The sequence below is a fragment of the Cucurbita pepo genome, chromosome 9 (assembly GCF_057944985.1).
Source record: "Cucurbita pepo subsp. pepo isolate OVF chromosome 9, ASM5794498v1, whole genome shotgun sequence".
Classification (NCBI taxonomy): domain Eukaryota; kingdom Viridiplantae; phylum Streptophyta; class Magnoliopsida; order Cucurbitales; family Cucurbitaceae; genus Cucurbita; species Cucurbita pepo.
Genome location: NC_141806.1, coordinates 11,580,026 through 11,603,407, shown reverse-complemented (window position 1 = coordinate 11,603,407; position 23,382 = coordinate 11,580,026). Strand labels below are relative to the sequence as shown.

At 36.1% G+C, this 23,382-nt stretch overlaps 2 protein-coding genes across 2 annotated transcripts; one reads left to right on the top strand and one right to left on the bottom strand.

The window, feature by feature from the left end:
• Window positions 1–5,178: 5,178 nt before the first annotated feature.
• LOC111802263 (uncharacterized) lies at window positions 5,179–6,746 on the bottom strand. The gene has a single exon (XM_023686563.2). The coding sequence runs from the start codon at window positions 6,657–6,659 to the stop codon at window positions 5,469–5,471; it is 1,191 nt and encodes a 396-aa protein (XP_023542331.2). The 5' UTR covers window positions 6,660–6,746; the 3' UTR covers window positions 5,179–5,468.
• Window positions 6,747–8,733: 1,987 nt separating this feature from the next.
• On the top strand, window positions 8,734–23,176 carry LOC111801684 (DNA damage-binding protein 1). The gene is made up of 19 exons (XM_087126893.1): window positions 8,734–8,961; window positions 9,622–9,670; window positions 10,106–10,165; window positions 10,285–10,376; window positions 11,317–11,368; window positions 11,539–11,601; window positions 11,767–11,816; window positions 13,839–13,914; window positions 14,336–14,545; window positions 14,648–14,754; window positions 14,860–14,968; window positions 15,317–15,517; window positions 15,613–15,828; window positions 18,417–18,527; window positions 19,497–19,772; window positions 20,241–20,521; window positions 21,457–21,808; window positions 21,902–22,186; window positions 22,360–23,176. Exons 1-19 carry the CDS (start codon window positions 8,858–8,860, stop codon window positions 22,939–22,941), a joined length of 3,276 nt encoding a protein of 1,091 aa, XP_086983019.1. The 5' UTR covers window positions 8,734–8,857; the 3' UTR covers window positions 22,942–23,176.
• Window positions 23,177–23,382: the final 206 nt, after the last annotated feature.

The following is a 23,382-nucleotide window of genomic DNA, read 5'->3' as shown; positions in this document are numbered from 1 at the left end:
ATTCGGAATTATCCTTAGATTTGCACAGGTGAGAGTGGCTCTAGTTCGCCGACTCAATAGGCCTCCAGTTTTAGGGGTAAGATTGGGTGAATGACTGGGGACGTGGGGTGCAAGACGGAATTCACTTCTACCCACTTTTAGGGATAGAAGAGAGGTAGTTCCCTTAAGCACTGACTCCAGGTCTTGAACAAGGGGCCTCACCCTCTCATGCATTAGCATGAGAGGGATTCGGTTTACTGGGTGGACCACAAACCAATTGTTCATTAGAGGATCAGTGAGACATAAGGAACAAGAAGTAACTTTAGGGGTAAAACGGTAAATTGACCCAGCTCTAGTTACGAACAACTTGTGAAGGATCGACTTACTAATCATGGTTATATCAAATGGACAGAAATATATCTATAGTGAGGGGAGTGCAACTACTAGGCTATAGTGGAGTGTCCTAGTAGTTAACGAATGTTGGTTAACAAGGTTAATGAGTTTAACCGGTTAATCTTGGATCGTTGGAGCCCATGATCTATAGGTCCATTAGGTCCCTCTGCTAGCTCATATCGGACTAAACCATAGAACATTGTGACGAGTGAGTTCGAAGTGTTCGAATTCAAATTAGGGAATATGCGCTACATATATACGATATATTTAACCGCATTTTTGTTTTATTTACGAATTAAACAAAAAGAGAGAATCTAAGATATTTAAATAAGATTTAAATATCTTAATCAATTATGTGTCGGAATTGATGAGGATTGGCATTTTAATTAATATTAAATATTAATTAAATAGTTTAATTAATCATTTAATGTTACTTTAATTTGAAATTAATTATTCAAATTAATTGTTGAATTAAAAGGAAGAAAGTCAAAATGTTGACTTCGGAAAATTCTATGTTAGTGGAATTTTGAGGTGTCAAAATTTGGTTTAACCAAACTAGCATGCTTGCCGAATAAACCCCACAATTTGAGTGGAATTTTGAGTGTCAAAATTTGGTTAACTCAAACATGCATGCTTGCCACATAATCCCAAACATTTGAGATTTGGTGATCTCAAATTTACATGAACATGCAAACATGACTCTTTAAATAGAGTGATTATGGTGCATGGAAAGTCTTCTTCTTCTTGGTGAAAAACCTTGAGAAAAACCTCTAAAAAACACTCTCCCAAGTTCACATATACAAAATTCCTCCCAAGTTTAGTCACTCACCGAATTCCACAATCCTAAGGCCGGAGGATAGTGGAGAAGACACTAGTGGTAGTTCGAAACCGGTTCGTGAGGAAAAATGAGTTTGAACTACAAAAGGTTAGTATCTAAACTCATTAAGTTTTAATACTTATGAACATGCTAGTTATTTACTATAATTAATGTTCTAAAAGTGCCTAAGATCCAAATTGCTTCCGCATGTGTTATATTAACACCATCATAACATCGTTTGGTAGTAATCACTCATATGCATCAAGATGTTTTTTGGCTCGTTAGTCTTCCCTTCCATGGCGTTATCTACACTATACGACAGTGTCACGAGATTTCGCAACCGTTCGTCTCCTTCTCGTTTTCAGTGTTTCAGTGTTTTGTGTTTTGGTGGGCAAACGAGGAAGTTGGACTTAGTGAGAGGGGGACGGACGTGTCCTTGGAAGAGGTTGCTCGAGAATTTCGGTGAGTCATCGAAATTCTCGGGGTTGGCGGCGACTGGTCTATAGATATATATATATATATATATATATATATAGTTTTGTTATTATTATTATTATTTTTAACTATTGATCTCGTTGATGGAAGAAAGCAAGTCATCCGGGAGAAAGTGAGAAATTTGAAATTAAGGTTGAGTTAACAGTTAAGTATTTAAAGTTTCTCAACTTTAGTGTCCACATGAATATTGATTTCAATGAAGCAGCTTAACCACAAACCTACTAGATGAATTCTGTTGCTCATCAAATTTTAGGAGAAGGATCGATATGACATGATAAGGTTATGTGTGAAATTTGGTGACCATTCGATTATGATAACAGGATAAACCAAGGGTAGATGTAAAATGACTAAAATACCCATATAATTATGTACGGCTGGCTTATGACCAAAATAACCTCTAAATGGCATAAAATTTGATGAAGAGCCTTATGTCATGGTTTAAATGGATTATAAAAAGTTACAAAGTCATTGGAATACGTTGAGGATTTAAAACAAGATTTTGAGTGGTAAATGACTAAAATACCCTTATGAGAATTCTAAGATGTTTTCAAGACTCTAGAAGACTCAAAATACTACATAAATTTATATGAGACACGTTTATGATATTAAGGGTAAGTACGCAAGATTTTAAGGGGATCGGGACAACTTTAGAATGTGAACCAAGAGGAAAAGTACGAAACTACCCTTCAAGACACTTCTTAAGAAATCAAGGTTTTTATGATACCAAGTGACAAGATACTAGTGAAAGATTTATGCATGCAAAGATATGATTATGACTCATATGGATTAGGGTGTACTTGTTAATAATTTTTCCTTAGTTGTGCTTCAAGACATAACAAAGAACTCTTAGAACTAGAACCTGAGATATTCTAATAACCTCCCGGTGAGAGGTGCAACATGGTCCGATGACACAGACTACGTTGTAGGGAATACATGAAGCCCTGGGTGTAGGTACTCAGACAATGTTGCAAGGGCGCATGAAGCACTGGACATAGGTACGTGATTGTATCACACGAAACGCATGAAGCCTTGGATGCAAGTATTAGACTATGTCGCGGGGAACACACGAAGCCTCGCGCATAGGTCAAGATTGAGTTGTTCAATGAGTATAGGACCCCACAAGTCTCTTAGAGGGAGTGTCTAAGTGTTAAGAACTCAGAACTTCGGACCAATATATTCGCTACAAAACTAGGTACCAAAAGGGGTCAATCCTATAAAAAAAAAATGTTAAAAGAAGAAAGCAAGTCACCTTGATGGAAATGGAGAAAGTTGTATTCGAGATTTTCTATTAGTATTGACACCTTAGTGTTTTCAATTGAGCGCATTAACTTTGATAAGAGGATATGATCCGGCCATGCGGCTATTTATTGAATATAAGGAACTCATCAAGGTATGCTTGAAGGTGACCTCAATGAACGACATACTAAAATTTGGACGAAACTGTAAGCTAAGTTCAAGTTTCATCGGACCTTTCAATATTCTACATTGGATCAAACTAGTGACATACAAATCAACACTACCATCGTCCCTCTTCGCAATGCATAACATATGTCCCGTATCCATGCTTCACAAATACTAGACTGACTTGATGTACGTTCTAGGCTATAAACATCTCTAGATAGACAAGGACCCATGTTATGATGTAATAACCCTCGTAAAATAAGAACTAAATAAAAAAAGTTATGTTTTTTTAAACAACCATTCCCAAACTTCCCTCCTCTGATGGGTCGTCCCTTCTTTCAAATATCTCTCCTCAACCAACCCTCAAAAGAATGTATTATTGAATTATCGGAACAAAATATTAAGAATCAATTAAAATTGGTCAAGTACTTATGAACAAAATATTAAAAAAAATTAACGAGGAAGAAATAAAAGAAGAAAATTTAGGAAGTGTTAAAAACTATTTTAAACAGGTTGTATCAAAATAATATTATAATAAACCATATTTGGATGGTAAGATCCAAACTGCATGAAATATTATTGACATATTTTTTTTTATATAAGTTCTACTACCATACTACCAAACACAATTCAGAAACAATGAAAACATGAAATTTAATTTTTATCGAGGAAATTAATTGAATACTCAAAATAGGTGAAGTCTCGACATAAATGAGAAGGATGAAAGCAAACAAATTTAGAGCTAGATAGAAGTTTGGCTAAGGCTAACCAAGTAAGTGGCCTTAATATTGGCTTGATCGGAAGACTTGACTTATGTATGACAACGCATGCCTAGTGGCCCTTGCACGTGTCATTTATGCTTTATGTACTATGATGATATGATGATATAATAATGTTATATGATGATATGATGATGATGATATAATGACATAATGACATGATGATATAATGACATGATGACAGAGATGATGCATGATAACATGATGATGTAAAATGCATGATGATGATATGACTTAATATGATGATATTTCATATTAAGATGATCTGCATGCACTAAATGTCATAATGCACTATGATGAAGAGTTTTCTAAGACACAACCCTAAACGGTAATGATGATGAACGTATGAAGGCCAATGCATGCATGTTACCTAGAGTAATATGTGAATGATGTATAGGGTTGTGTCATAAGAACGATTTAAGATGAAAAATATAGGGACCTCATGCATATTGTGTGTTCATATACATCAAGTTACTTCCCCATTCATGATGATGAGTACAGACTCGTACATTATGATGATGATCATCATCATGCCTTGAATAATATTCAAATGTTTACTGGCCTCTAAACTTCTGGTTACGGACAACTAGCCTGACTATAATGTGCCCAGGGGGTGGGAACCGCTTGGGGACTCACGCTCGCACATGTGGGTCGTGCGTAGGGAGGTACTACCCATTCAATTTTGTTTGAACTGGAGCGCACCTCTCTGATGGTTTTAATAATAGGTCCCTAATCATGAGTTGCATGTGTTTGCATTTCATGACCCCAATAAAGAGGTCACTTACGGAGTATTCCTTAAAATACTTAAGTCGTGTGCTACTTCTATTGTTCAAGTACAGGCAATGCACCTCTGTATGACTAATGACAACATTGCAAGTAAAGACCATAGCACACAGAAACATTGTTTATATGGATGTAAAAACTTTTTCAGGTACATGTGTTTTAAAACTGTACGCTAATACATAACTAGTCAAAGCATACAATTTCTGCAAACCGTGGAATTGAACTGTTATATCTATCATTTTGAATAATGATATTTGCCTGAATAAATGAACAAAAGAATGTGCCATTTTTTCCATTTTTTTTAAATAACATATACAAATTAACGAAATGATTAATTTTTTTTTTTTACTATAAAGTTAAAAGACTAAAGTAAAATACTTAACAAAACTTAATTTGTGATATTCTAGTCTAGTCGTTTAAGCCCTAAAATGCTCATACGTCATATTTTATATTTTTTTCCGAATAAAGTTTAGACTTAAAATCAATATATATTAGAAATTTTCCCGTCCCACAATCATAAATTTATTGAAACAAATCTATACATTTGATATAAACTCGATTACACGTAATTCACAATGGTCAAGAGGTCCTTTTTTCTAAGACGTTTTTGTTCGAGAAAAGTATGGTCAACATGTCAATATATACATACATACGTACATATATACGAAGAAGTCACGTGACATGCACAATACTTTAATTAATCAATCAATCAATTAATTAATTAATTAATTAATTAGTATGTGCAATATCTAGTTTCGGAATTTTGAATTTCTTTTCTTTTTTATTTTCTTTTTTGTTTGATTATTATTTTTTTAAATTAATCATTCCAATTTCCAGGCGTAAAGAAAAAGGCAGAAATCCGCCAGGTGAGACGAGTTCATGCTCCGAGTCGAGTAATAAACACTGCCGTCCTCGCTCCCCTCCGGACCACCGCCGACGCCGACGCCGCGGCCGCTGCCTTCCTTATCGCTCTCACACTCGGGTGGGCCGGGTTTGAAAATGAACAACCCATGACCCGTACCCGGAGTACTAAACAGCCAATCGTGAACGTCCCACAGGACTTGAACCGACTGCTTGTTAACCACAACCGTCTGATTGCCCCGGAATTTCCACTGCAAATTCTTGACCTGAACCATCACAACCCCATCGATACTGATCCACATCTCGGGATCTTTCGCACCGGAAGCGGAAATCTCCACCACAATGTCGCATTCCTTCCGGCGTTCATCGAATCTCGCTCTCGTAGCGAAGCATTTCTTCGCGAAAACGTTCTCCTTCTTGTAAATCAAAAGTGCTTCCACAAGCGCAGGTCTCGATTTCGTCCGTTTGTAAGCCTTTTTCTTGTAATCGCCTAAGAGCAAGACGACCTCCTCATCAGCAACCAAGGCGACGTAGAAATCAGAGCAAGGCTCAGGACCGGTGGAGAATTTGGCGGAACGGACATCCCAATAGATATCGATTTGATTACCGTCTAATTCTAGGGATTTGAAACCTTTCTTGCTCCAAAATTGCCAAGGCTTGATGTCGATCTTGTAATTACAATGGAAATCGCCTTCGAGAGTTGAGATTGTGATGGTTAGAGTATGATTCATCAAATTCTTGCACCAGAGGACGGTGACGTTGCGCCAGAATCCGGAGATATTGGCCTGGTAGAAGCAGGTGACGGTACTCTGAGCGGTTTTGTTGGTGATTGGCTCTTCGGTGATTCTCTCGGCTAATGGAGGCGGATTGGTGAGGGAGTGGGAGCGCATTGAGCGGCTAAAAGGCATGGTTGGGAGAGGGAAAAGCTTGCATGGAGGAGGAGGCGGCGGCGGAGAAGATTCATTCAACCGGGATTGAGGCTGGATTTTGGGGGAATGTGAGAAAGGGAAGGTTAGGGTTTTTTGTGGAGAGAAATTCTGAGGGTTAAAGGAGGAGAAGAAGGAGGTTAGCGAGAGGACGGGGAGGGAGGGGGAACGAAGATTGACAGCTGTTTTTTTAATATTTTTTATTCTTTTTTTATCCATTCCCATCCTTTAAAAAAAATAAAAATAAAAAATAAAAAATAAAAAATAAATTCTATTTTCCCACCTTTTACCTACCTTTTTCACCCTCTTTTGTTTTTCCCCTTCCAACCCACAATTTAAAATAAAAATTAAAAGTTGGAACAGGGGGTGTACACGGGTTGGATTGGAGAGAATTTTTAGACCGACTAAAAAATTCGAGTGAGTTGGTTTCTACCACCCGAAAGAATTGCGTGTCCGTTCTTGATTCAGTTCAATTTGGTCGTTTCGTTGTTAATTATATATACTTTTTTTCTTAATTATTCAAAATACTTTTCTTCTTTTAATTCGTAATAATAGCTAAAATCTCATACAATCAAACATTGTAACACAGTAATTTTCTTATTTCGTACATATTTTAAATATATATGCAAAAAATTTCATAATAACACTTTTAAAATGAAGTCTTGGACTTACCCATTTAATTAAAAAAATGAAAAATTTGAAATAACGGTCTTTTAACGTGACATATAAAGAAAACCGCCTCTTAACTACTAAATGTAAAACAATGTATTTTACTGCCCCATCTTTGACTTCTATGACCTTTATAACATTCACCGTCATTCGTGCATGAGAGTTTTACATTTACATGAAAAATATAAGAGTAGCACATGACTTAAATATTTTAAAATATATTCAGTAAGTTACCCATTGGTGGGGTCAGTAATGTAATCAACAAATATAGGGTCAGTAATGCAATTACACATATAACGTGATTGAGATATATCTTTTAAAACAGCAACATGACCTTGGACTCTTCCCAGTTTTGGGCAAGGTTGGATGTACGGTACTTCCCCACATGGTCCACGTAAACGCACATGGACCCACTAGACGGGCTCGTATACGTACCCCTTGGGTCCGACTTGGTCGAACACGTTACACGTCGTTGGACACCACAGAAAAGGAAATTTCTGCATGATATCATGACGAACATAAATATTGAAGGTACGCATCCATACTAACATAACATAACGAAGAAGTATTTCGGTACACATGACATACATACATGCATGAGGTCCCATGATTTACATTCATAACATAACATTAACATCATTCTCTTTCTCATTTCATCCGTGACATATTACATATATGCATTATGTATACATGACAATCATCACATAATCTATCACATAGCTTTACATGACATTTATAACATTTCAGTTCATCCATAACATGGTGTAATGGATATCACATGCATACATAACATAACATGTCAATACATATAGCACATAACCATAGCATAAAATAATATGGTGCATGCATAAGCCACAAGGCATGCACTATCATACATCATTCAATTATCTAACTCTAATGGTAAGGTCAGTTACTTGGTTGTCCTTAGCCGAAATTCCTAATTACTTTGTAGCTGCTTCAAAACTGTACTTCAGTATTTAATTTCACCTATGTCAATCCATATCACATCCTTAGGACATATCCGCATCTTAATCTAGCTAAACATGATGATTATATCCAATATAAGTTATGAATAAACGGGAGTCTTAATAACCTTGATTGCCTTTAATAAGGTAAAAAATGACTTTAAGAGGGTTGGAAACTTCGATAACGGTATAGTTTTATTTGAACTGACCTAATAATTTTAATACGCGAATTGAAAATTCGAACCTTGAAAAGACCTATCCAATCTCTGAATTTGGATTAGAGTTATTCGAGTTATTTGAACAAAATTAGGTTACATTGATCAATTGTTTTAGTCAGCTGAAATTTGAGTTAAGGGATCTTCATTTTCGAAAACATTGCATAACATAACTTAATATATTTTATAAAATTTTATTCCGTTCGAGTCAACTCAAAGTTTTGTCAAATGAACTAGTAACTGAATCAAATCTATTCCGGTTCAGAAAAATTAACCAAACCCAACTCCAGATGTGGTCAATTCGAATTGTCTGGTTCAATGTACACCCTTACTTATTCCTCCTCCCTTAGGAGGAGAATAATAACCAAATAATTAAATTTTTTTTTTTGTGTGATTGTGACACGTGGCAAATACTTATGGAGATGAAGTGATTCTTTGCCCGGACTATTGAACCACGGGCATCAGCGCTGCCATTGCCCAATAAACCTCGAAAAACCGACGTGAAGCGCAAGCGGCAAGGGTTAGGGTAGGCTTTTGCAGACGGAACAATCGCAGAGGCCATTAGAGGTCGAAGATGAGCGTCTGGAACTATGTCGTCACCGCTCACAAGCCCACCAACGTCACTCATTCCTGCGTCGGCAACTTCACCGGTCCACAGGAGCTCAACCTCATTATAGCGTATGTCCCCTTTTTCCTCCGCCTCCGTGATCGAACTTTTCTCGGTCTCTAATCCTTACATTTGCGTGCTCTTGAAATGTTTGTTTTTGGATTGCGTGTTGTTTGTGAATGTTCCTTCCTTAATCTGTTGTTTTTTTTTTCCTCCACCAAGTTCGATTTCGTTTTTCCGGTTAGTAGTTACTTTGATTTTTAGGAGTTCTCTTGTGCTGATACTCGAACGAGGACCTAGGGTTTTCTTTCAGTCTTTAGGATTGTATGGAAATTGGTAATTGTTCAAGCTACTCCGAATTATGTTCTTTTTTACCCTTGGAACATCAAATTGGGCAGAATAAGTTTAGGAGTTTAGGTTCTTAATCTCTTGGCTCGTTGATTTTCGCTAATGCACCTTTGTTCATCATTTTTACAATGAATTCCTTCTCCATCTGGTCTGGTCTATTTTGTCGTCGTACATTTACGGTATGTACACGATAAGCCGTTTATGTTTTATGGTTTAGTGATTATATGTTGAGAATGGAACGACCACTACAGATGCTTCAGATTATGGTTCCGGGGTTCATCCTACTTCATTTCATTGTTGTATAAGTTTTCTTGTTGTTGTTGTAATTTAATTTATGCTATGCAATGCTGATGAATTTATTCACACCTAAATCTGGGTCTCAGGAAATGTACCCGTATTGAAATTCATTTGCTCACTGCTCAAGGCTTACAGGTATTACCTTTCTTTCTCTTGCTTTTGATTCATCTTTTATGATTTTAATTATGGGGAACTGAAGAAGTTTCAGTTTTAGGGGTTTTAGATTTTCTTTTTCTTCTTTTTGGCTTTGAAATTTTATTTTAAATCTATTTTTAGATATTCTCATTTATCTTAGTTTGAAGTTGAATAGGCTGTGAAATTTTCTTTTTCTTCTTTTTGGCTTTGAAATTTTATTTCCTTATACATCTATTTTCAGATATGCTCATTTATCTTAGTTTGAAGTTGAATAGGTTATGTAAATAGCATTCTAGTCGATGTAAGTAAGTTTATATCTTCGTCTAGTTATCAATAATTGACCGCAATGCAAGAATTGAAAACTCCGAATGGTTATTATTTTGAAGTTATATTCCTTGGTTTGGTCATGCCTCACTAGAAACATCTGCCTTGCAGCCTATGTTGGATGTTCCAATATATGGGAGGATTGCAACATTGGAACTTTTTCGCCCTCATGTGAGCTATATCTTTTCCAAGCCCCAATAACCAAACTTCATTGTATTCCCCCCCCCCCCCCCCCCCCCCCCCCCCCCCTCCCCTTCTTTTCGTGATTTTATTTCCCATGTATTAAATAGGGTGAAGCACAAGATTTTCTTTTCATAGCAACTGAGCGGTACAAGTTCTGTGTTCTTCAATGGGATACCGAGAGTTCTGAGCTTATTACAAGGTTCAAGTACTTCAACAGTTGTTTTTTCTGAAACCCCCCCTGTTATTCTTTCTTTCCCGTGACTGAACTTATTTTAGTTTCTGTGAATTAGTTTTCACTTGAGTCTATTAGTTTAAGCTTAATTTTATTAGTCCATTAATGAGACTTTGAAGAGTTCTTACTACTTTGATCTATTTGATAATAAGATGCTTGTTATTGTTGAGCACATAACGAGTCCGGTGGCTATCTTTGAGATCTAAGAAATAGGAACTATTTTCTTCATGGGAACTTCTTAGATGCCTCTTTTCAATAGTTACATAGATTCGGATTGTTTTGCAGTTTCTTTTATGATTACCAAAAACTTTGTATGATATGTGTGTTTCTTTGGTCTGTATGCTGTATTACTTTGGTGTTTATTTTAGTAATCTTGAAAAAGTTCTTAACGATCATGATGATTTGGTAGGTTTGACAGATACTTGGTTACCAATTATCATCTGAAAACTGCCATCTAGTGGTCATGATTTATTGTGAAAATAAAACTATAAAGAAAACCTATGGAACATTTTGCTTTCCTGTTGACATTTCATTAATTTTGTGAAGTGGGCTTAAGAAGTTCCACAACTTCTGGCCACATCTGATAATTGATATAGATTCTCATATATCTGTTTATTCAATTTCTTTCGTTTTTTTTGGTTTCTGCTTTTGCTTTTGTTTTTTCGATATGATAGACAAGAAATTTGCATCCTGCCAAAACAATTTTATTTTCTTCATAATTGATCAGAAAATAGTAAACTTAATGCATTGATCCCTATTGAAAATAGAATGCAAGTATTAAGACTGAAATAACTATTCTTATTTTTAATTTTTTAATTGCACAATAAAATCTATCAAACTTGAATTGTCTTATATGCATTATATCTCTAAGTGTTCTGACCTCACAATTTTCTGGCATGTCTGGCAGGGCAATGGGGGACGTCTCAGATCGCATTGGTCGTCCTACTGACAGTGGTCAGGTACCACTTGTTTAGGATTCATTTCAAACTGTTGCATGTTTTGTTGTCAAGTTTTATGGGGTTCTAAGTTATTAATTTTTTTCTTGACAAGTTTTTAGTATTTCAACATAGTTGAGAACATGTTAAAGAGTTCCTTTCATGGTTTTATATGGTTTTTCTTTTATCTGCAGATTGGTATTATAGACCCAGACTGTAGATTGATTGGACTTCACTTATATGATGGTCTGTTCAAGGTGTGTATTTTAATAGATGTCAATGAGATATGCTATTGGATCTATTTAATTTGTGGTTGACCTTTCATATAAATGCTTACCATAGCTTTCAAATATCTGCATCCTTTTGACACTTCTGACCACTTTGGATTATGAGCAAAGTCGTTGTTGTTTGTTTTTCGTTAGGTTATTCCTTTTGACAATAAAGGACAGCTCAAAGAGGCATTTAACATCAGGTACTCAATTTAAACTACTGGCCAATGTTAATTGTGAAATTCACTTTAGATGACATTTAGGAACTTCTAGGGGGTTGTCTGTTCTTATGCTATTCTTTTATCAGCATCTCATATATTTTTTATCTGCATAATTTCATTGATGATTGAAGTTTACAAAAGGGATGTAATATCCATGATGTTTACAAAAGGCCTTCCCGATTTACAATAAGGGAGGTATAACTATAGGAAGTAAAAATATTAGACTATTTACACCAAGATATAGCTTGATAAACCAAGATTATTCTGTCGGGTAGCCAAGTCATTGAGTTTGCTTCGTTTGACAATACCATTGGGGCAAGGTCAAGGCTTAATTCGTCCCATTCTGTTGCTTCGTTATCCTTTAAATTCCTAACTAACTTTTGGTCCCAGAATTTGTTGACAAAATTCCACGTTCCTTTAATCGTGGTCTTTTCGCTATGAGAGAGCTTGTACAAAAGTGGATACCGCAGAGTTAGCGTGGTGTTTTCAATCTATGGGTCGGTCCAAAATGTTGTGCTTCCTCCATCACCCACCGTACGGTGAATTCGGTTGGTGATGAGGTTTTGATATATCTATATGTACTTCCAAGGCCCTTTTGTAGAAGATGAAGGGGGTTGATTTTTATTTGATGTAGGAGTATATTTAGCATTTACAAGATTTTGCTTCAATGCATTTTCTTCGTGATGATATCTCCATATCCATTTTGAGGAGAGCTTTGTTCTTCTTTTCGAGAAAAGACCGAGGTCTCTCTTTTCTATTGGGAGGTTTATAATATTCCATTGAACAAGGTGTGAGTCATCTTTTCACAAACAATGTGTATAAAAAACTAAAAAGAATTTAACCGAAGTTGTTAAACTAACCTACTACGTTAACCAGTCACATTTTTCCTTTTTAACACTTAACTGGACTGTGATATTTTCATTTAATTATCAAACATTAAAAAATATTTGTTTTTAGAGTGATCCAATAGATTTTTATAAAATTATATTAATTATTTTTTTGTACACCTGAGCTTTCATTTAGCATAAAAGAAAGAATACAAATGGCAACGAAAACAACACCCAACAAAAAGAAGCCTGCCACAACTATAGACCTCATTATGGGAAAGACCTCCAATCTAAAATATTAAGATTGAAGGGTAGTCTTTTTTAGATATGAAACAAAACCACATTCATTAGAGAGATGGAAAAAGGGACATACAAAACACAGAGACGAGATAACCTCAACTTGCTAAGGGGATTCAAAAAAGGATTCCCAGTTGGCAACAATTTGCAAAAGATTATCTACAAAAATCACTGTACAGAGTGCACCAAGTAGAAGAGAAAAGCCTGATTTGGTCCCAAATAGTCCCAAAATTAGAATCCCTTCCCTGAACAATTCTCAAATTTCTTTATTGCCAACGCTTCCACAAGAGTGCTATCATGGCACAGAACTAAATGATCCTCACTTCCTTCTTGGAAGATATCCCAGAGATGTTTGATAGAAGGCTTCTGCACAATAGAACCTTAAGAGGTGTTGAGAGGGATTCTTATGCTGTTTGGTACCGTACTAAGTTCCATGTTTCTGTTTGGGTGTTGGTGGCAAAGTTGTTTTGTAATTACTAGTTAGGTCTAATTTTACTTGTTTGAAGTCCTTTCCTTTAATGGGACTACCTTTTTGGGTACCTTTTCTTGAATGCCCTTGTATTCTTTTATTGCTCCTCAGTGCTGCTAAGATCGTACTTAGTGAAACCTCTCTCAGCCCATTAGCCACAACCTTCATGTTGATCTTATAAAGGCATAAAGTCTCATGACTAGACTGATCGGCCTAATGAAATCTTGTGAAATTCAATTAAAAAAGGAACATTTTAATTTGCATATGTGATCTGAAATTGAAATATCTTGTTAGAATCTTGTTAAAGTATGTTAAATCTGCTCTTGAAGGAAAATGCTTAAACTAAAAGATAAGATTTTGTTGTCTTGATCATCTGGCCGCTGCTTATTCTTTTGTGGATATTTATTTCAGGCTCGAGGAACTTCAAGTTTTGGATATCAAGTTTCTTTATGGTTGTTCAAGGCCTACAATTGTAGTTCTTTATCAGGTATCTATTTTACCTTTCACATCTCCCTTATAACAGAAGTTGCGGCTTCTTTGTACTGTATACTTGAAGAATGTTGCTTAGAGACAATAAAAAGAGAGCCAGAAATATTCTGTATCCACTTATGTTCGTTTGTTTATGGTGTGTTATGGTTATTATGATGTATACATTTATTTTACATAGAATATGGGCAGATGAATTGGAGCTTTAGGGAAATTTTGCAAATGTACACTGTTCTTTCCGGTAGTTGGTAGTGCAATTCTATGTGACGATCGGACCTTGTGGAGTAATTATTTAATCTGGTTCTTGATTTAATTGTTTTCTTTTCCTTCTGAATGATGCATGTATTACATATTTTATTCACATGTTCTTTATATACCTTGGCAAGATTATGATATGCTTACAGTTCATTTTATGATTTCAGGATAATAAAGATGCTAGGCATGTCAAAACCTATGAGGTTGTTCTGAAGGACAAAGATTTTGTCGAAGGCCCGTGGTCCCAGAACAATCTTGACAATGGGGCTGCTGTCCTGATTCCTGTGCCCCCACCACTATGTGGTGTCATCATTATTGGAGAAGAGACTATTGTTTACTGCAGTGCCACAGCATTTAAAGCAATACCTATTAGACCTGTATGTTATTGCTAAAAAATAGTAGCGTTCTAATCTACGACTTCTGATAACTTAGTTTTCTTGACCTACTTTTTTTTTTTTTTTAATTTTTTTCATATTTAGTCCATCACCAGAGCATATGGAAGGGTTGATGCTGATGGTTCAAGGTACTTGCTTGGTGATCATGCTGGTCTACTTCACCTACTTGTCATAACCCATGAAAAAGAAAGGTAACTAATCCTCGTTCATAGTTTCATGGCATTTTTTTACAACCTTAATTGGATTGGTCTGTTTCGATGAATCTTCTTGATGTTTCACTTTGTATGTATTTGTAGGGTCACTGGACTTAAGATTGAGTTGTTGGGGGAAACATCTATTGCTTCTACAATTTCATATCTTGACAACGCTTTTGTATATATTGGGTCAAGCTATGGGGACTCACAGGTATAGTAAATATGAATGTCATCTATCAACTTTTTTAATGTTAATTTTGGTTAAATTATTTTGATAGATTTGCTCTGGAGTCTTTTCTCATCATCACTTCTTTTAAGAAAAAAAAAAAATATTTTCATGTTGTGGGATATTGCACAGCATATGGCGGTTGCACCTCTCATTTTGATAGGAATCTCTACAACTGATTGCCTGAGCATGCATGTAGGGATCAATATGAAGTATCTTTTTCACTTGTAAAAAGTTTTACAAGTTTTTTTGCAGTGCGCACAATGAAATGGGTAATTCATGTGGGTAGTTGGATTGTTGATAATATATTTTGGTTTGATGGTGCAAATGCAGCTTGTTAAGCTAAATGTACAACCTGACACAAAAGGATCATATGTAGAAGTCTTGGAGAGGTATGTCAACTTGGGACCTATTGTTGATTTTTGTGTGGTAGACCTTGAGAGGCAAGGCCAAGGCCAGGTTGTAACATGCTCTGGAGCTTATAAGGATGGTTCTCTTCGTGTAGTTCGCAATGGAATTGGAATTAACGAACAGGTTTGTGTGTTTTTATCAGTCATGTAATATGTTCTTGAAAAATTTTCATTCAATTCACACTATTTTCATGTGATAATTATGAGTGGCCTCTGTAGGCATCTGTGGAACTTCAAGGAATAAAAGGAATGTGGTCACTGAGATCTTCTACTGATGATCCATTCGATACATTTCTCGTTGTAAGCTTTATTAGTGAGACTAGAATTTTGGCAATGAATCTGGAGGATGAATTGGAGGAAACAGAGATAGAAGGTTTCAACTCTCAAGTGCAGACATTGTTTTGCCATGATGCACTATATAATCAACTTGTTCAGGTAGATATCTCTTGTCTGACTAACTAAAGAATTGTCTAAATTTGCAGTTCTTCATCAAAAGTCTCTAGGTTGGGAGTTAGACATGGATGTCTGTAGTCATTGTCTCTGATAGGTGCAGGTTAAAGTCCCTGTCTCTGCCCTGACCTTCAAGTCATTTCCACATCTTAAAAAATTGGGTGGGGACAGGGTCTGGAATGTTGCGGGAATGCAAATTTTCCCATTATAAATTTTTTAATTAAAATTTTAAACATGTTGAAAAAGATTTTGTTAGATTATAATTCATAATCATGTGATATATTTTTGTAATTTTGTTATTTTCTTGTAATTTTTTTGATAGGAAAAAAAAAAAAAAAAAACAGTTTATTGATGTATAAAATACATGCATATAAAAGTAAGTCCTATAAGAGATAGTTACAAGAAAGACCTCCATTGGGACAAGTGGGTCGATAAGTCATAATTACAAAATGAAATCCTCTTAACATAAAACAAGATAAGAAGTAGACTGAATGAGGAGTCTATATTTTGTTGCTTATCTGTAAAGACCCGATTATTCCTTTCAAGCTATAGATTTTAGAGAAAAGCATAGAGGAAATTGTGTCAAAGAATATCCTTATCCTTCTTAAACGGATGCCCATGAAGGGACAAGTTGAGATGGGAAAATATGTTACCATGCTGAGTTATGTACGAACGAAATACTTGCTGTAGGAACAACCAAAAAGCTGAGGCAAAGGCACCATTGTTGGATAAGTGAGTTGTTGACTCATTACTCATGTAGCAAAGGATGCAACAGCTTGGAGAGGTATGCATCCATGGGGGTTTTTGCTGTAAATTGTCAAAGGTATTGATGCACGCATGACTTAAGCTCCAAAGCAAAGAGTTTTAACTTTTTCAGGATGCCCCTTCCATAACTGTTGATAAGAAGCAGAATTACTCAAATTGCTCAAATTACCAGTGGATACAAGCTTTCGGGTTAATGAACTTGTAGACAAAAAATCCCGTCTCTAAAGCCCATGCCCATCGATCCTCTTGATATTTGAATATGAAAATTGATAAAATAGAGAGAAAAGCCCATTCTTCAATTTCAACTTCGTTTAGATTTCTTCTCAAGAAAAGGTTCCAAGAACATCCCTTTGATTCCAAATATTAGCAATGGAGGCCTCTTTCCTGAGAGATAAATGTTTTGCAGTAGGGCTTGCGTGGTTTCTTGCTGGTTGTCATGGAAATGTTTTCATTGAATGATGGCTGCAGACGAGAGCTTAAGGGTAGAAAACTGTAAGTGAGTGGGATCTTTGGCAGACTCATTATATGGGGCCTAATTGGTGATGACGTTGGGCTATTTTAAGTCTCTTCTTTAATGCATCCTTGTTAGTAGAAACTCCATTAATGGCGTCTGACCTGCAGAGATGAAACTGCGCAACCTTTTCTGTTCTCCAGGAAGGATAAGCTTATTTAAGTCCCCAGCAAAAGAGCAGTACCAAGCTTTGCAATTTCAACACATTGGCCTTTTTGTTGAATATTTTTTCAACCCAAATAACAGTCTCCCCAACTCTCGTCCATTGAAGAACCTTTGGGTCAATGGGAGCTAGCAAAATCTGGTGAAACACTTACGGAGCCATGTCAGTGTTTCTGTAGCAAAGGTGAGGGAAAAGCTCCATTCGTTAGTAGCTTTAATGAGACTAAAGTGGTTCAGTTTTCTGCGGTCACTTGTAATGGAGAAGGTATTTCCTTCAATCCTGAAGGAAAGGAGTTATTCCATGGTGGAAAAATCTGTCACTTCGAGGGAGAAACGTGGCTGATGTTGTGGCGAAGGAGAGGACAGAGCGGGTGGGAGAAGAGAGTAATGAGAGATATTCTGTTCTTGAAATCAATCGCTATTTTCTTATAAACCATTAGAACTGATAATATTGTATAATCTTGGGCTTGAAGATGGGTGGGGTAGGAGATCGTCAATGTCTGCAAAATCAAAATGAGGAAACAAATTCCTTGTCCTTGCCCCATCAGCATTTGCAACAGGGATTCTTGATTAGTGATTTAGTGATATTTGTACTATTATATGTTGCAATACTTTCATGGCAGTAAATATACCCCAATTTTTGTTAGGAATCTGGTATAGTTGCATTAACCTCAGACATTGTGGGGCTTGCAGCACCATTCTCTCGATGGTTTTTCCTTCACCTAAACTTGTTAGCATAACTGTTAATTTAAGAGCCAAGCTCCCCCAACTAACAGGCAGCCAAACTTCCCCATCCGTCAGGTTTTTGTTTACGCAACTATACCACACTAGAAGTATACCAACTTTCCTCTTAACTCTTAGCTCATCTAGCGTGTATAATCATAATTGGAGGCTGTTTATATCCGTCACTTTTATTTATATCTTTACCTAGATATATATCTCATGGTTGGTCATTCTTCTTCTCCGTTCTAATGGTGTATGAAATGATGAATCCAGCTGATGGTCAAAATTGGTCCTTTCCTGTGTATCTTCTAAGTTTTATCATCTTGTTGTCTTAGATGTTGGAATTTTTTTTTTCTCATCACTGAAAGTTGAACTTGAGATACCTGCTAATTAAAATCAAATGCTATGTCAGATTACGTCAAGCTCTGTAAGATTAGTTAGTTCTACCACTAGAGAACTTCGCAATGAATGGAGTGCACCTTCAAACTACTCTATCAATGTTGCCACTGCTAATGCCTCCCAGGTTTGCTCATTTTATTTTAATTTTAATTTTAATTTAATTAGTTCTCTTTATGTTTGAATGAATTTTAGTGGAAAACTAAGTGTTGCTCAAAGCGAATTGTCTTTTCCACTTTATGCCTCAACTTCTGAGTTAGTGAAGGAAAATGTCATTATTACATAATGAAAACTCAGAGAAACTTCTGTGGAGGACGTGAATTATGAATTTGTTTTGTTTCCTGCATTTTTTTTTTGTTCGTTCTGCATTTTTTTTTTTATTAGAGACAATTTTATCGATGATTGAAATTTACAAAATGGATGTATTATCCATGATGTTTACAAAAGACCTTCCCAATTTACAATGAGTGAGGTATAACTATAGGAAGTAAAAATATTAGACACTTTACACCAAGATATAGCTTGGTAAACAACATTGTTGAAAATTTTTGTACAAGTCTGTGCCTCTTTTGCGAATATTCTTTGATTTCTTTTTTTCCACGTATTTCAAAAGAAAGCCATGATGAAGTTTTTCCATAGTAGGGCTTTAGAATTCTTGAAAGGGTGTTACGATGTCTTTAAAGGGTGTTCTATACATTTTGCATTCTTAAAGGGTGTTCTACAAAAATTTTCACTGACACTCACTTTTTGCTTCCCTAAAAACTTCTTCCATGCCACAAGAAAGTTTCTGGACACTCATATATTAGTTTGAGTCTTATTATCTTTTTTCAGATCTCTATCGTAAATGAGTTACCCATGGAAATTGTGAAACATAGAGATTGTCTGATATGAAGTGATTTGTCTCCTCTTTTGAATGATATTTTCATGGATACAATGGATGGATAATGATTGATGAGCTAGGATGAATTTCCATCTCTAAGAACTGCACACATCTATCTCATAGATGTTTCTACCTCTTAATATTGTGTTTTTTAATATTAAGTTTTGTAATTTAACGAAAAGACGATTAATCATTTCTTGTTCTCTTAAATGCCAGGTTTTATTGGCAACTGGCGGTGGTGTTTTAGTGCATTTAGAGATTTGCGATGGATTATTGGTCGAAAAGAAACATATACAGTTAGAGCATGAGATTTCATGCCTCGACATAAACCCGATTGGTGACAACCCTAATTCTAGTCAGCTTGCTGCAGTTGGAATGTGGACTGACATAAGTGTCAGAATATTTTCACTACCTGACCTGAATCTCCTCACAAAGGAACATTTGGGAGGAGAGATAATACCTCGTTCAGTTCTTCTTTGCACTTTTGAAGGGGTATTTGTGCTTACTCTTCCCCTGCTTCTACCTTTGTTTGTTTAGGTCAAATCTGGATCTGAAATGTGAATAGTTTTATGGATGAGCTATCATGTAATGTGTTGGTTGTGGATGGAGGAAGATACATTCTCATGATGTGATGTGTTCTTGAACTTGTTAAGGAATTTCTTATTTTAAAAAATAAGGCTTGTTATTGAAGGCATCTATACGTGGCCTACTCTTTGGCCAGATGGAATTGTATTTATTTAGATTTTATTCCTTGTTAATTTAACTTTATTTTGTATTATTGAGTCGTGCCTGTGCTAACCAAAAAATTAAAAAAATCCATGGTATCGAATAATTGGCTAACTTTCATGACCTTACTTGAACCGGATCTATTGAATGTTCAGTCTCCTTGAGTTCCTAGGAAATAACTTGCGAACTTGTTTACTTCCTGGTTCTGAAGTTTGTGTGACATTTTCTTTTCAGATATCTTACTTGCTGTGCGCCCTTGGAGATGGTCATCTGTTGAACTTTATAATAAACACAAATTCAAATTCTTGTGAGCTAATGGACAGGAAAAAGGTTTCTCTTGGAACCCAGCCTATAACACTCCGTACATTTTCATCAAAGAATGCTACTCATGTATTTGCGGCATCAGATAGACCTACAGTCATTTACAGCAGTAACAAGAAACTACTTTACAGTAATGTTAATCTGAAGGAAGTTAGCCATATGTGTCCTTTCAATTCTGCTGCTTTTCCAGACAGGTACGTCTTGTTTGTGTTTTTAGCTGGAGATATTCAGTTTCTGTTTTAGGGCTCTTAAGTACGGGAGTCTCTCTATATCTGAACTCTCTCTCTTTTTTAATTCTATAATTTTTTACGCAATTGAGTTTGAAAGTACAACGATGGGTAGGAAATAAGTTAGCTATGTAGTTATTTAAAGTTACCATACTAACAAAAATAACTATATGTTAGTTCTATACAATATATTACATTTTCTTTCTTTTCTTTTCTTCTTCTTCTATGAGAAACTGAGCTTTTATAGAGAAAGGTGAAAGAACATATAAGGGTGAATGAAAAACAAACTCACAAAAAGGAATTCCAAAAACTAACTAAGAAACAGTCTCCCATCCAAAAGAATAATACCTATATGATAATTACAAATATGGAGAGGCCAACGCCCACAATAAGACATTAAAACTAACAATAAGCTTAACTTCGTTCATGGAACTCTCCACACTCCTAAAAATCCTACTATTTCTACCTAAGCCCAAAACACAGGAAAAAATGTATACATACAAGCCTGTCAAAGGAATTTTTCTGTACAATACTACTACTGTGTGTGTGTGTATATAGAAGTATTGGTGAACTAACAGAGAACCTGAAATCCAAGTAAGTTTATTTTAGAATCATGTTGGTAGACCATGGAAGTGGGCCAATTGAGATGATGCCAGTTCTTCATATGGTCGATATGTTGAGAAATGATTAGTATTCTCGAAACAATTGACATTTAAATGATAATTTGGAAGTTGATGAGGAGTCATCATATCGAAAACGATTTCCACGGGGATGTGTCATTTACTTTTCATGCCTTTTTTCCTCTTTTGTTTACTCTCATGTGGTCTTGCTTTTCTCAATTTATATTTAGGATTTTTGGTTAATGACTTTTTGTCCCAATTATTCTTTGTTTTGATTGTTAGCCTTGCAATAGCAAAAGAAGGAGAACTTACAATTGGCACTATTGATGATATTCAAAAGCTTCATATCCGCTCTATCCCGCTTGGGGAACATGCACGTCGTATCTGCCATCAGGAGCAGTCCAGAACATTTGCCATTTGTAGTTTGAGATATAACCAATCAGGCACGGAAGACACTGAAATGCATTTTATTCGCTTACTAGATGATCAAACCTTCGAGTCCATCTCAACCTATGCTCTTGACACTTACGAATACGGGTGTTCCATTCTTAGCTGCTCTTTCTCAGACGATAGTAATGTATATTACTGTGTTGGAACTGCATATGTTATGCCGGAAGAAAACGAACCAACCAAGGTATTAGCACAAACTGCATATTTTTGAACCTGAGAGTAGGACCTTGAGCCTTGCAATTCATTCTAATTTCTTGATATCTGTTCTGATCTCCAGGGCCGGATATTGGTTTTTGTTGTTGAGGAAGGTAAACTGCAGCTTATTGCTGAAAAAGAAACCAAGGGATCTGTTTATTCCTTGAATGCCTTCAACGGAAAGCTGCTGGCTGCTATTAACCAGAAAATTCAATTATACAAGTGGACACTTCGAGACGATGGTACTCGTGAATTACAATCTGAATGTGGGCACCATGGACATATACTTGCTCTCTATGTGCAAACCCGTGGAGATTTCATTGTTGTTGGTGATTTGATGAAGTCCATTTCTCTCTTAATCTACAAGGTTAGTCACTATCCCATAACTCATGTATTGCTCGTCTTCGAATTTAAGCCTACTCCCCCTGTAAAATGAAAAGAGAAGCATCAATTTGCATGCTTTATTTATTTTTGGTCAAATTCCACTTGGCTCAAGATTCTATATTCTGAATACTGTGTTTGTTGTTACTTCTGTACCAGCATGAGGAAGGTGCCATTGAGGAGCGAGCCCGTGACTACAACGCGAATTGGATGTCAGCAGTTGAAATTCTCGACGACGATATTTACCTCGGTGCTGAAAATTACTTCAACCTCTTCACTGTTCGAAAGAATAGTGAAGGAGCAACTGATGAGGAGCGCAGCCGCCTAGAGGTGGTTGGTGAATACCACCTTGGTGAATTTGTTAATCGGTTCCGACATGGTTCCCTTGTAATGCGATTACCAGATTCCGACGTGGGCCAGATTCCGACAGTCATTTTTGGCTCTGTCAATGGCGTAATTGGGGTCATTGCTTCACTTCCTCACGATCAATATGTGTTCTTGGAGAAGCTCCAATCCAACTTGAGGAAAGTGATAAAGGGTGTAGGAGGACTGAGCCATGAGCAGTGGAGGTCTTTCAACAACGAGAAAAGAACTGCAGAAGCAAAAAATTTCTTGGATGGAGATCTAATCGAGTCGTTCCTCGACCTCAACCGCAGTAAAATGGAAGACATCTCTCTGGCGATGGGCGTTTCGGCCGAGGAGCTGTGCAAGAGAGTAGAGGAATTGACAAGGTTACATTGATTCGCGTTAATTCAATTTTGTTTATTCATTTGTTTCTTCTCAGGAATTACACTTCGACTCGGAATTACTGTTGTGTTACTCGTGTTTAGTATAAGAATCCTAAAACTGATGTGTAATATATTTGGTCATCCTTGTTCATAGAGCCGTTCTGTCTACTTTGCCTCGTTGCAAAGCATGTGGTTCAAGATGTAGCTAATAGATTTTAATTTAAGAGACCATTGGGCCAATTTTATAATTTTCAGAATGGTCAAAACACATTGGAATTTATGTCTCAGTTTATTTTGAATCTTCCGTGACAGCAGCTTTAGTTTAGTAGCTGATAGGTTTAATAGCTTTAAAATTTAAGCCGGATCGAGTTGTCTATGACCATCTTGTAAAATATTAATCTCTTCAATTAATTGATTTAGAAAGAAAAATTATATATTCCATGATCTAGTCGTG